At 42.3% G+C, this 13,845-nt stretch overlaps 2 protein-coding genes across 3 annotated transcripts; both read left to right on the top strand.

Annotated features, from left to right (window-relative positions):
- Positions 1–9: 9 nt before the first annotated feature.
- On the top strand, positions 10–6,818 carry LOC124119639 (putative hydroxypyruvate isomerase). Of its 2 annotated transcripts, XM_046482231.2 has the most exons (8): positions 11–308; positions 697–808; positions 1,230–1,329; positions 1,856–1,934; positions 2,304–2,353; positions 3,525–3,594; positions 4,654–4,788; positions 5,960–6,818. In XM_046482231.2, exons 1-8 carry the CDS (start codon positions 41–43, stop codon positions 6,007–6,009), a joined length of 864 nt encoding a protein of 287 aa, XP_046338187.1. In that variant the 5' UTR covers positions 11–40; the 3' UTR covers positions 6,010–6,818. The 2 variants fall into 2 exon arrangements, with proteins under 2 accessions (XP_046338188.1, XP_046338187.1); XM_046482232.2 differs by lacking the exons at positions 4,654–4,788; positions 5,960–6,818 and adding an exon at positions 4,201–4,647 and having other exon boundaries at positions 10–308.
- Positions 6,819–10,558: 3,740 nt separating this feature from the next.
- LOC124119625 (uncharacterized protein K02A2.6-like) lies at positions 10,559–12,103 on the top strand. The gene has a single exon (XM_046482195.2). The coding sequence runs from the start codon at positions 10,559–10,561 to the stop codon at positions 12,101–12,103; it is 1,545 nt and encodes a 514-aa protein (XP_046338151.2).
- The last annotated feature ends 1,742 nt before the right edge of the window (positions 12,104–13,845 follow it).

Below are 13,845 nucleotides of genomic sequence, written 5' to 3'. Positions count from 1 at the left end.
TCCTTGACCTATATGAATACAACCTTTGACCCAGAAACACATGCTGCCTGCTAAGATTACGTTTGGCTTTGCCGTGGCTGCAGTAAGAACATTGCACCGTACGACAAGCAGTATGCCGCTGAAAATCGCAGCCAATGTTTCCCTCATGTTTAAGGAAACGCCAAATTTAGCTGACAGGTATCAGGTTGCAAAAGATGCAGGTTTCAAGTTTGTGGAGTGCACGTTCCCGTATGACGTCCCAGCAGATCAGATGGCGGCTGCTAGAAAAGGGGCGGGGCTAGAGCAAGTGCTTATCAATGCCTACCCAGGTAGATCCATTTGTGACAATTAATATGTCAACATTCTCAACTGGGATTTGGAACAGATTTGTCTTTCAAATTTATGAAGTGCTTATTAATGAATGAAAATATATATGAATAATCATATATAAATGTTACATTGATATTAGTTAATATTGCTTATATTTTAAAAATTGGCAAACCAAAAGTTTCATATTCTTATTGAAACTAACGTAAATGGAAGATTTGAGAGTAATGAACAGTTGAGATGGTTTTTAAAAGAGAGTATTTAAGACAAGTTAAAAAATACAACTAATGAGCTTAATTCTCACAGCCATTGGCAAAACTCTAAACGAACTGTCAGGGACTTTTCCAATGACTTGACATTTATTCTGTATGTGAATGTTTTCTCCTGCAGGTGACTTAGCAAAGGGTGACCTTGGAATAGCTGCACTTCCAAGCAGAAAAGAAGAATTCAGAGAGAAACTGGAATTATCAATACAATATGCAAATGCTTTGGAGTGTAAAAGGTATATATATATATATAGTTGACTTTTGAGTATTGTACGTACAAGAAGACTTTATGGACATTCTAATACTAGATTTCAGTTGCTCCAGTGAAGTTATTGTAGAGCCTCATCTATCTGTACTGTTCTGATACGTCAGATCACACTTTCATCTGTTGAAATATTGGATTGTGATCTTCAATTAGTTAACTACCAGTTTTTACTGGAAAAAGGGTAGTAAATTTAGACTCATCCCAGCCCTACATTGATATTATTTTCAGTATAAAGAACTTTGGCAGTATTGTATCCTCGAGGAGGGCCATGAAAGAAGACGCACCCGGGGAGTGCCATCTTGAATTTAAGAGTTTTGTCAGAGATATTTGAACATTAAGAATAATAATTTGAGATCTGATAACAAGATGGCATGGTTTGTGTGTTTTTACAGAATGCACTTGATGGCTGGCAAGAGAGGTCAAGTTGATGATAAGGTCATGGAGGAGACATTCCTAGACAATCTCCAATATGCAGCGGACAGGTTACAGAAGGTAGGTGTCGTAGTCAGCACTAAGCTGTAAAGCTGAACACCCATAGTTGATACCAGATGCTGCATGTGTCACTGTATGTGCTGCATGTGTCACTGTATGTGCTGCATGTGTCACTGTATGTGCTGCATGTGTCAATGTATGTGCTGCATGTGTCACTGTATGTGCTGCATGTGTCACTGTATGTGCTGCATGTGTCACTGTATGTGCTGGATGTGTCACTGTATGTGCTGCATGTGTCACTGTCTGTGCTGCATGTGTCACTGTATGTGCTGCATGTGTCACTGTATGTGCTGCATGTGTCACTGTATGTGCTGCATGTGTCACTGTATGTGCTGCATGTGTCACTGTATGTGCTGCATGTGTCACTGTATGTGCTGCATGTGTCACTGTCTGTGCTGCTTGTTTACAGTGTATGTTGTTGAATGTACAACCAGGTAAAGACAGTGCACTGTTCGTATCATCACCTCATCGTACGCCCAAGTCTAGCCACTCAACTCGTCTATGCTCAGTTGTCTTGTGTTTCCAGGAAGGAATCCTGGCTGTGATAGAGCCGGTCAACAACAGAATCTCGGTCCCCGACTACTTCCTGTACGACCCTCACAAAGGTGTGTTGACACAACCCTCTTGTTGACAAAACTCTCTTGTTGACACAACTCTCTTGTTGACACAACTCTCTTGTTGACACCAGGACATATCTGCAACATCAGCTGCAAAAGTAGTGGGATATTTTGGCAGTTAGGTTTAGAAGTCAGTGGTAAAAAATAGTTGCTGAATAATAATAATAACAACAATAATAAAAGTAGTAACAACAACAATAATAAAAGTAATAGTGATGATGATGATGATAAAAAATAATAATAATTTGAATAGAGTTTACAAGTTGCACATTAAACAGTTTTGTGTCAATATTGTTAGACTGCATGATATGTTGAGAACCTGAATGAAATGCTGTAAACCTGATCTTCGCTCCCTAGGGCTGGAATACGTGAAGCGACTAAACCACCCCAACTTAAAACTTCAGTTTGTAAGTATCTAAGTGCGTCCTGGAACATCTTCCCGAGGCAAGTGAACTAACTGACTATAAAAGTCCAGTTTCCACCCTTGCTGAACTAGGCTGTATTGTGGAGTTACTGACGAGTCTATGCATAGTCCAATCAAAATCGAGCAACGAAATCGAAATCCGGTTCGTAAACTGTCATGTAGCTTCTGATCGATTGCAGGATTTGCAAACCATTTGTACCACCAACTCGTTTTAACAGATATTTTCCAAATCTTTTCATGTTTTTAATCAAGGTGCTCATGTGATTTGATGCACTTTGCGATGTAATACTCGTTTTATCACAATATAGATCTTGATTATCGATCAGATCATCTTGACTGGACGCAGCCATTTTGTTTGAAGCAAATGCAAGTGATACGAGAGGTGGAATCTGATTTGTCCATAGGAGAGGCATAGAAGGGACATAACTCGTAATAGCCACTGGTGGCGCTACGATCGAGCCCAGGAATTCTTGCCTTGTTCTGCAAGGGTGGAAACTGGACTTTTAAAGTTAGTTAACTCTCTTGCCTCGGGAAGGTGGTCCTGGGAGTACTACTTTAAAGTCATGTGGCCAGCATAGTACAACTCATAGTATGGATAATTCAATATATATACAACTCAAAACAAGTTAAGGAACAACCGTCTCTTTCACATAACTAAAGTAATATAAAAGAGTTGGGTGTTCTTAACTTCTTTTGAATAGTATGTATCAATGGTGGTCAGGAATTAACTTCTCCTTATGTTTCAATGCTTTCATGCTGCATTAATTGATTGAGTATGGTTTTACGCCGCTTTTAGCGATATTCCAGCAATATCACGGTGGGGGACACCAGAAATGGGCTTCACACATTGTACCCATGTGGGGAGTCAAACCTAGGTCTTCGGCGAGATGAGTGAACGCTTTAACCACTAGGCTACCCCACTTTCACTCTGCATCAGTGTACAGGCATAACAAGTCTGAACAAAAAGTAATTTGGCACAGAGTAACAAGCAGGTAGCATGTTCAAACAGGTGTTAATTTTGTCATTTGTTCAGCAATCAGTATTCCAAGGTCTCTTCCCAATTCTTGATCACATATTGTCCTGTCTTCTGTCTTGCATGGCATTTAGTTGTTTGGGAAAAGCAGGATCGTTATGTTTTTTCACTTTCTGTCCAGGACGTGTTTCATGTACAGATCATGGACGGAAACCTGACGAAGAACCTGCAGGAAATGTTCCCATACATCGGTAAGTGGGTCTACCTATGGAGGACTGGTGATCTGTGTGAGGATCATCTGGTTATAGAGAAGAACTGGTGATCTGTGTGAGGATCACACTGGCTTAACTTGAATGTGAATGTTGTTTAAAAGGGATGGAAATTAGCCCGGACCAGTTCTGTTCATGTTAGAGGTATCATAAAGGCTAGTATAATTTCAAACATTTTCGGCTAAATGTTATCACTCTTCGGGCTAGTAGATGTTCTTTTGTTAGTTTCCATCCCACAATATTCCAGCTCCATCACAGAAACTGAGTCTGAGTGAGTCAGTAATCTTGTTTACCTGTAGCATCAGTACATGGAGTTATATTTTGGCTAGACTAACGAGTCTGTGCAAAGTCCAATCAAAATCGCGTAACAAAATCGACATCCGCTTTGTAAACTGCATGTAGATTTCGGTAGATTGCAGGATCTGCAAAGCATGTGTACCGTGTCAACAGATATTTTCCCAATCTTTTCATGTTTTTAATCACGGTGATCATAATTTGATGCACGACATGAAGTAAGACCTGTTTTATTACAAAATAGATCTTGATCGATCAGATCGTCTTCACTCAGTGCCGCTGTTTTGTTTGAAGCAAGTGCAAGTGATATGAGAGGTGGAATCTGATTGGTCAATAGGAGGGACAAAGAAGGGCCATAACTCGTTTAAGCCACAAAGATCGAGCCCAGAAATTCCAGCCTCGTTCGGCAAGGGTGGAAACAGGACTTTTACAGCCAGTTAAGTCTCTTGCCTGGGGAAGATTGCATGTGCATGTCATGGGTTCGACTCCCTGATTCTGTCTGCACCATACCTGTGCTCATCAGGTTCACCAGTGAGTTCAACGTTCAAGGCCATCTCTTTGGTTTCCTTCCACATTGAACTGACATGCCAATATACGAAATACTGTTGAAAGCGGCATCAAACACAACTCTGATCAATCCATGTTACCATGACAACTGACACGCCAATATACGAAATACTGTTGAAGGCGGCATCAAACACAACTCTGATCAATCCATGTTACCATGACAACTGACATGGTTTCCAGGTCACATACAGATCTCCCAGGTGCCGGACCGCCATGAGCCGGACAGTCCGGGCGAGATCAACTACCCATATGTGTTCCAAGTCCTGGAGAGTCTCGGATACCAGGGCTACATCGGCTTAGAGTACAATCCTAAAGGTAGATACTGTACACTGTGAGATGTATACCACCGATTAGCTTGTGTCAGCAGCAGCTTTTAAGTTGATCCGTCACTGCTTGTCTATGTCCAAATCATTGGATTGCTGGGAACAGTGAGATCGGTCTTCAGGTATCTGTAGACCTCATCTAGGGTACCCTGGGCAGTTAAAATTTGTTTGTTTTTTGTTTAACACCGCACTCAGCAATATTCCATCTAAATGACGCAGTCCGTTAATAAATAATCGAGTCTGGACCATGTGGACCAGACAATCCAGTGATTGACATCATGAGCATCGACCCACACAATTGGGATACAATGACATGCATCAAGCAAGTCAGCGAACCTGACCACCCGATTCCGTTAGTCACCCCTTCTGGCAGCTCTTGTTAATGATGTGATGAGGTAGTGCAGACCAAAGACGTATATAGATAGGATGGGAAGCCTGCAGCGGTAGCCTTTGGTGATGTGGGCTGCACAAGCAGGCCGAGTCAATCGACAACACATGTGAAAGACGCCCTGCCTTGAGGAGAGAGTGGTCGATGTTTGGCCATCTGGCGCTTGCGCAATGCCTAGTTTATCGACTTCTTTAGTTACCCAAACACCTGGAAAATAGCGCGTGTCAGAATTTTACTCCACGAGAACGTCATGTGCATTTCATGTTCCGCTGATGTATTGCCGATTTTATCATGTATGTAATAAAAACACGACCGTTCTAATTGTCTACTATGTGTATATACGTCTTTGCATTGACAGATCTCCATTATATGCACTTGGAGCACAAGATGTTTGTAGTTGTGTTTATTGTTTTCATGTTTGATGAGTTACTGGGTTGGAATTGAATATGTTTACAAAAAAAAATGTATCTGTAATATTTCCTTGTTAGTTTCATAATGATTTCGGTTTCTATAGATCAAATGTATCAGCAAATTATTTTTCCGCCAGTAAGTAGTGATACTTCTAATTAGTGATAGCTGAAGTTATTTACATTAATTTTCACTGTACGATGGCCCAGGTGGTCTTAGGAAGTGAAAGAAAAGGTCTGATCGTCTCTATTAGTGGATTGTAAGTCCTTATTTGATTGTCACTTTGTTTTACAACTCAGGGGATGGATTCAGATTGGTGTACATCTGTAACTGTATACTCCAGTTACCTTACTTCCGGTGTTTACAGGCGACACACTGGCTGGACTCGAGGGCTTGCGGAAACTTGGTCTCCTGTAACACCTCAAGTCTTCGTGAAGATGTTCACCAAACACAGGAAGTGGGCTCTGGGACGTTATTCTGGTTGTCATAGAAACCTGGAAATATTGTGTTTTGCAATATGGAAGAGACAGATGTGTCCTGTGTTAAATCGATCAGATAAAACACAGGGAAAATGTAGGTGTTATAAAGATTTTCTGTGACCTTACCATAAAGGTCGGCCAATCAAATGCTGGAAAATATTTCAAGAGGCTTTCATTTCTTGGGTTAGCTTGCTGGGGGTTTGGAATAAACCAGACTGAGGTCCTTGGTCTTGTCCGGGCTTCACTGAAATTGTCAACATAGATACCCTACATTATACTTTCAGCTTTCTCCATTGAACTGTTGCGAAATAAACTCAATAAGTTTACTCATTTTGGTCATAGAAATTAGCAAGAGATCCATGCATTAAAACTTAATGAATATTGTTGAAACTGATTGATGGAAGTAAGAGGACTTTGAATCTGGCCAGGAAGGTTTTGATCACTCTTTGACCTCCACTGAGAGATTCACACCAGGAACAAGCTGGGGGAAGGAAGATGGGTCAGGGGACTTCTGTGAGCAATTCAAATAAAGTGACCTTGACATTCAGTCAGCCAATCATAGGCCAGTATATTTCCCCAGAGTGATTCGATGCATCAACTGGTGTAGTAGTGAATCTGGTGTATGTTAAGCAGAAACAGATATATATAATTTGATTCACCATGACCATGTGCAATCAATACAGAATGAAATCCTTGCGTTTTGCACTTGTAAAATGTATGTTCAACCAAATACAAATATTTTGTTAACTGTTGTTCCTTCCTCTATCAGTAGTCCATCTGTAGACAGTGTGCGACTCATTCTACTTAAGACTCAAGTCTACTACTCTCAAATTGACCCTTGAAGATCCGGGGTAGGTCTTCAGCAACCTATGTTTGCCATAAAAGCAACTATGCTTGTCGTAAGAGGCGACTAATGGGATCGGGTGGTCAGGCTCGTTGACTTTGTTGATGCATGTCATCGTATCTGTAATATCTGTAATTGAAACGCAGTAGTTTTAAACTAGCTAGTGTATAATATTATGACAGGCCAACAGATGTCCGCTCTTGTAATGCGATTAGTTGCAGGTAAGCGCAATCACGTGCTGTTCTGTAACATGCGACAGTCTGAACAAGTATTTGTCACAGAGTGACGAAATATCCCCCGCCTGTACACCATAGTATAGTTGAGATATTGTGGCAACACCGTTTTCCAACTCCAAAAGCAGATTTGTCTGCTGTGACCTTGAACACAGAGTGACGAAATATCCCCCGCCTGTACACCATAGTACCAAATATGAAGACAATCCAGCGATTAGTTCTTGAGATATTGTGGCAACACCGTTTTCCAACTCTAAAAGCAGATTTGCCTGCTTTGACCTTGAAAATGGGGTCAAGGTCACCAAATCTGACAGGTGTATGCGGTGTCTGTATATACACTATAGTTCCAAATATGAAGACAATCCAGCAATTAGTTCTTGAGATATCGTGGCAACACCGTTTTCTAACTCCAAAAGCAGATTTGCCTGCTGTGACCTTGACAATAGGGTCAAGGTCACCAAAACCGACTGGTGTCTGCGGTGTCTGTATATACACCATAGTTCCAAATATGAAGACAATCCAGTGTTTAGTTCTTGAGATATCGCGGCAACACCGTTTTCCAACTCCAAAAGCAGATTTGCCTGCTGTGACCTTGAAAATGGGATCAAGGTCACCAAAACCGACTGGTGTCTGCGGAGTCTGTATATACACCATAGTTCCAAATATGAAGACAATCCAGTGTTTAGTTCTTGAGATATCGCGGCAACACCGTTTTCCAACTCTAAAAGCAGATTTGTCTGCTGTGACCTTGAACACAGAGTGACGAAATATCCCCCGCCTGTACACCATAGTACCAAATATGAAGACAATCCAGCGATTAGTTCTTGAGATATTGTGGCAACACCGTTTTCCAACTCCAAAAACAGATTTGCCTGCTGTGACCTTGAAAATGGGGTCAAGGTCACCAAAACCGACTGGTGTATGCGGTGTCTGTATATACACTATAGTTCCAAATATGAAGACAATCCAGCAATTAGTTTTTGAGATATCGTGGCAACACCGTTTTCTAACTCCAAAAGCAGATTTGCCTGCTGTGACCTTGACAATGGGGTCAAGGTCACCAAAACCGACTGGTGTCTGCGGTGTCTGTATATACACCATAGTTCCAAATATGAAGACAATCCAGTGTTTAGTTCTTGAGATATCGCGGCAACACCGTTTTCCAACTCCAAAAGCAGATTTGCCTGCTGTGACCTTGAAAATGGGATCAAGGTCACCAAAACCGACTGGTGTCTGCGGAGTCTGTATATACACCATAGTTCCAAATATGAAGACAATCCAGTGTTTAGTTCTTGAGATATCGCGGCAACACCGTTTTCCAACTCTAAAAGCAGATTTGTCTGCTGTGACCTTGAACACAGAGTGACGAAATATCCCCCGCCTGTACACCATAGTACCAAATATGAAGACAATCCAGCGATTAGTTCTTGAGATATTGTGGCAACACCGTTTTCCAACTCCAAAAACAGATTTGCCTGCTGTGACCTTGAAAATGGGGTCAAGGTCACCAAAACCGACTGGTGTATGCGGTGTCTGTATATACACTATAGTTCCAAATATGAAGACAATCCAGCAATTAGTTTTTGAGATATCGTGGCAACACCGTTTTCTAACTCCAAAAGCAGATTTGCCTGCTGTGACCTTGACAATGGGGTCAAGGTCACCAAAACCGACTGGTGTCTGCGGTGTCTGTATATACACCATAGTTCCAAATATGAAGACAATCCAGTGTTTAGTTCTTGAGATATCGCGGCAACACCGTTTTCCAACTCCAAAAGCAGATTTGCCTGCTGTGACCTTGACAATGGGGTCAAGGTCACCAAAACCGACTGGTGTCTGCGGTGTCTGTATATACACCATAGTTTCAAATATGAAGACAATCCAGCGATTAGTTCTTGAGATATCGCGGCACACCGTTTTCCAACTCCAAAAGCAGATTTGCCTGCTGTGACCTTGAAAATGGGATCAAGGTCACCAAAACCGACTGGTGTCTGTGGTGTCTGTATATACACCATAGTTCCAAATATGAAGACAATCCAGTGTTTAGTTCTTGAGATATCGCGGCAACACCGTTTTCCAACTCCAAAAGCAGATTTGCCTGCTGTGACCTTGACAATGGGGTCAAGGTCACCAAAACCGACTGGTGTCTGCGGTGTCTGTATATACACCATAGTTTCAAATATGAAGACAATCCAGTGTTTAGTTCTTGAGATATCGCGGCAACACCGTTTTCCAACTCCAAAAGCAGATTTGCCTGCTGTGACCTTGAAAATGGGATCAAGGTCACCAAAACTGACTGGTGTCTGCGGAGTCTGTATATACACCATAGTTCCAAATATGAAGACAATCCAGTGTTTAGTTCTTGAGATATCGCAGCAACAAACAGGTGGGATGTACGGACGGACGTACGGACGTACGTACGGACGGTCGTGAATACTATATCCCCCGCTTCGCGCTTTCGCGCGGCGGGGGATAATAAACAGACAGTCAAGTGGCAGGCTCGTCTCCCTGCTCCCGCGTTTGTCGTTCCTCCCTGAGAACCCAACATTTTGGCGACGAGGATGGGATCCCAGGTAGCTATGAAGAATATGTAAAGGAATATTAGTACGTTTATCTGGCTGTTTGACGGTACATTGACGAGGTGTGTTCGTTGCGACGAGTGTGTTAGCCAAGAGCATGTGGTCTGCTGAACTTTGTTTCACCCGTCAGTGTGAAGTAGGAGAAGCGGTATAGATGAACATTGACTTTTGTTTCGCTCTTCTTGAGGCATTATAACCGTCACTATCTTCAGCTCAGAGATTATGGCTACCACGGTTTTGTTTGTGGATTGTTTGAATTTAATCCAAAGAAGTCGACATGGGAGGAATGGTGTGAGATACTGACACATGTTTTCGTGGCAAATGGAATTACAGACGAAGACAAACAGAAAAGCATACTGTTAGCGTCATGTGGAACTGAAACTTACCAGTTGATAAGAGCATTGGTTCAGCCCGTGAAACCTAGCGAGAAAACGTTTGACCAGCTGGTGGTTTTATTGAAAGAACATTTCACGCCTAAACCATCGGAAATTGTACAGAGATTTAAATTTCATTCACGGAATAGGAAGGCTGGTGAAAGTGTAGCTGCTTATGTTGCCGAATTGAGAAAGTTGACTGACGGGTGTGATTTTGGAACGTCTTTACAGGCCATGTTGAGAGACAGGTTAGTGTGTGGTATTTGTGATGACAATATTCAGAAAAAGTTGTTGTCAGAGACTGCTCTAACATTTAGTAGTGCATTGAAAATTGCTAACGCAATTGAGGCGGCAGACAAGAATCTACAGGATCTTCAGGGTGATAAAACTGTGGGACATTCAGTACACAAGTTTCGCAGTAAACCATCAGCGCAATCTACAAAAGACCAGAGGCCTCATGTTGGATCTGGAAATAACAAACCTTGTTTTAGATGTGGAAAAACTACTCATGCTCCACACGTGTTTTTATAAGAATGAGAAGTGTCATAAGTGTGGAAAACGTGGCCATATTGTGAGAGTCTGCAGGTCAGAAGAATCAATTCCGCAGAAACAGAATTCTAAGGCTAAATTTAAGAGAAGAGGGAAAGTGAATGCTGTAGTGAGTGAGGTGAACTCGTGTGGCCCAGGTAACAGCAGTGCTAGTGTGGAAGACTTGTTTGAGAACTCACTATTTCATGTTAGTACTCAGCCTTCAGCTAAAGGTGATCCAAACTACCCAAACCCCTACTACATTACAGTGGATGTTAATGGCACACCAGTGACGTTTGAGGTTGACACGGGTTGCCCAGTGACCATTGTGAATGAGCAGACGGCTCAAAGAATTGGCCTTCAGTCATCGACATTGTACACGTCACAAGTACCCCTGCGAAGTTATACAGGACAGGAAGTAGATTTGAACGGTTATACTACTGTGGAAGTATCTTACGAGGAGAGATCTTACTCCTTACCGATTTCCATAGCCAAGGGTAACGGTTCCAATCTTCTAGCTCGTACATGGGTACAGCCTTTGAACTTTGACCTGAGGGATGTTTCGGTGAACCTTATGAAATCTACAGATTTGACACTTAATTATGTTCTTGAACGACACTCAGCTGTTTTTGAGGAAGGTCTTGGAACACTTAAGGGATTCCAAGCTCACATCTACGTGGATAAAGATGCAACTCCGAAGTTTTTCAAACCTAGATCTGTGCCGTATGCATTACGTCAGAAGATAGAAGTTGAACTTGATCGCTTGCTGAGTGAAGGCATTATTGAGCCAGTCAAGCATTCTGAGTGGGCGTGTCCCATTGTGCCAGTCATTAAACCTGATTCTTCTGTCAGGATTTGTGGAGATTTTAAACTGACAGTGAATCAGTTTTCAAAATTGGAGCAATATCCAATACCGACGTTGGAAGATTTGTGCACGAAGCTATCTGGGGGTGTAAAGTTCACCAAACTTGACATGAGTCATGCGTATCAACAGTTAGTCTTGGATGAAGAATCGCAAAAATTTATCGTGATTAACACCCACAAAGGACTCTTTAGGTACACAAGATTGCCATTTGGAGTATCTTCGGCACCCGCTATCTTTCAACGGATGATTGAAAGTATTCTACAGGGACTCGATTACTCAGCGGGTTATCTCGACGATATCATAAACTCTGGAATTGACGACCGTGAGCATCTTCGTATTCTGGATGAAGTACTTCATCGATTGTCAGAAGCAGGATTACGTTTGAGAAGAAACAAGTGTGTCTTTATGGCTGATGAAGTTGAATATCTTGGATATAGACTTGACAGTGAAGGTTTGCATCCAGTGGATAAAAAGATTGCTGCAATTCAGGAAGCTAAGGTCCCTGAAAATGTGAAAGAATTGAGAGCTTATCTTGGTATTCTGAACTACTACCATAGAGTTCTACCAAATCTGCCTGACACTCTCTCCCCCTTGTACAAGTTGCTATAAAATGAAGTGAAATGGTCATGGAGTACATCTCAACAACAAGCGTTTGAGAAGTCGAAGAACTTGCTTCAGTCTTCGGATGTCTTGATTCATTTTGACAGCTCCAAACCACTTTTACTGCAGTGTGATGCATCCCCCTACGGAGTAGGTGTTGTGTTGGCTCACCAACTGCCTGATGGTTTGGAGAGACCTATAAGTTTTGCTTCAAGGACACTGACTAAGGCGGAGCAGAATTATTCTCAACTTGATCGTGAAGGACTGAGTGTGATCTTTGGACTGCGAAAGTTTCATAAGTATGTTTATGGACGTCATTTCAAGATCGTGACAGATCACAAGCCGTTGGTGTCATTATTCAATGAGAATAATCCAGTGCCACAGATGGTGTCTCCAAGAGTTCAGAGATGGTCAGTGTTGTTGACTGCATATGACTATAAAATTGTACACAGGAAAGGTACACAGCATACCAATGCAGACGCATTGAGCAGGTTGCCACCGCCTCAGGGAAGCCTATGGAAGACATGACAGTCTTAATGCTTCAGGAATTGGACACATGCCCTCTGAAGTCGACAGACATAAGTATCCAGACTGGCAAGGACCGAACATTGTCTATTGTTCGAGAATTTGTGATCCGAGGTTGGCCGCAGCGTGACAAGTTGGATGACCACTATGAGCCGTACTACAGAGTTCGTTCTGAACTCAGTGTGATGGGTGGATGCTTATTGAGAGGTTCGAGGGTCATCATTCCATTGAAACTCAGATCTGTCATATTGTCAGAGTTGCATCAGTCCCACCCAGGAATCACCAGGATGAAGGGCTTGGCCCGAAGCTATGTTTGGTGGCCGCATCTAGATGCTGACATAGAAACAACAGTAAACAGTTGTGATTCCTGCCAGGAAGACAGGAATTGTCCGAGTGTAGCTCCCCTACACCCTTGGGAGTATCCTTCTCAACCTTGGCAAAGACTGCATATGGATTATGCTGGTCCATTCATGGGTAACATGTTTCTTATAGTGATTGACGCCTACTCCAAGTGGATCGAATGTGCACCTATGTCGTCGTCAAATGCAAAGGCTACCATAAACCAGCTGCGTTGGATGTTTGCAGCTTATGGCATACCAGAAATTATTGTAACCGATAATGCTACAGCTTTTGTTGGGGAAGAATTTGCTACATTTATGTCCAGAAATGGAGTTGAACATGTGACAACATCCCCTCATCACCCGGCTGGGAATGGCTTAGCAGAAAGGGCGGTTCAAATAATAAAAGATGGATTAAAGAAGACAACTGGTGACACAGTTGCAACTCAACTACATAGGTTACTATTTTCTTATAGAATTACACCACAGTCTACAACTGGTGTATCACCTTCAATGTTGTTTCTTGGACGCAGATTGCGTTCGCGATTGGACTTGATGTTTCCAAACCTTGCCTCAAAGGTGAAAAAGAACCAGAGAAAACTTGTGGATCAGTCAGCTCTAACGAAATGTAGGGCATTCCAAGTGAATGACTCGGTGTGGGTTAAGAACTTTGCTTCAGGTCCAAAGTGGATTAGTGGACAAGTTGATAGTGTAACTGGTCCATTGTCGTACATCATCAAGTTAACGGATGGAAGATTGGTCAGAAGGCATGTGGATCATGTCAGACGCAGGATGTCTTTATCTTCACCCCAATGGGACGTGACTCAATGTTCAGACACTCCTTCTTCACGAAGGAAGGAGTATGAATCAGACTTACCTGACACATCA

The sequence above is a fragment of the Haliotis rufescens genome, unplaced genomic scaffold (genome assembly GCF_023055435.1).
Source record: "Haliotis rufescens isolate VD_foot unplaced genomic scaffold, xgHalRufe1.0.p SCAF_2, whole genome shotgun sequence".
Classification (NCBI taxonomy): domain Eukaryota; kingdom Metazoa; phylum Mollusca; class Gastropoda; order Lepetellida; family Haliotidae; genus Haliotis; species Haliotis rufescens.
Note: the sequence above shows the minus strand (reverse complement) of the source record. Positions and strands in the feature narration are given on the sequence as shown.

What these genes read in the sequence shown, in the direction of transcription:
- LOC124119639 (XM_046482231.2), top strand. Translation starts at nt 41, where the DNA reads ATGCTGCCTGCTAAGATTACGTTTGGCTTTGCCGTGGCTGCAGTAAGA. An exon ending in GCTTATCAATGCCTACCCAG is followed by an intron (nt 309 to 696) that starts GTAGATCCATTT and finishes TTTCTCCTGCAG; the next exon opens with GTGACTTAGCAAAGGGTGAC. An exon ending in CAGCGGACAGGTTACAGAAG is followed by an intron (nt 1,330 to 1,855) that starts GTAGGTGTCGTA and finishes TTGTGTTTCCAG; the next exon opens with GAAGGAATCCTGGCTGTGAT.
- LOC124119625 (XM_046482195.2), top strand. Translation starts at nt 10,559, where the DNA reads ATGTTGGATCTGGAAATAACAAACCTTGTTTTAGATGTGGAAAAACTA.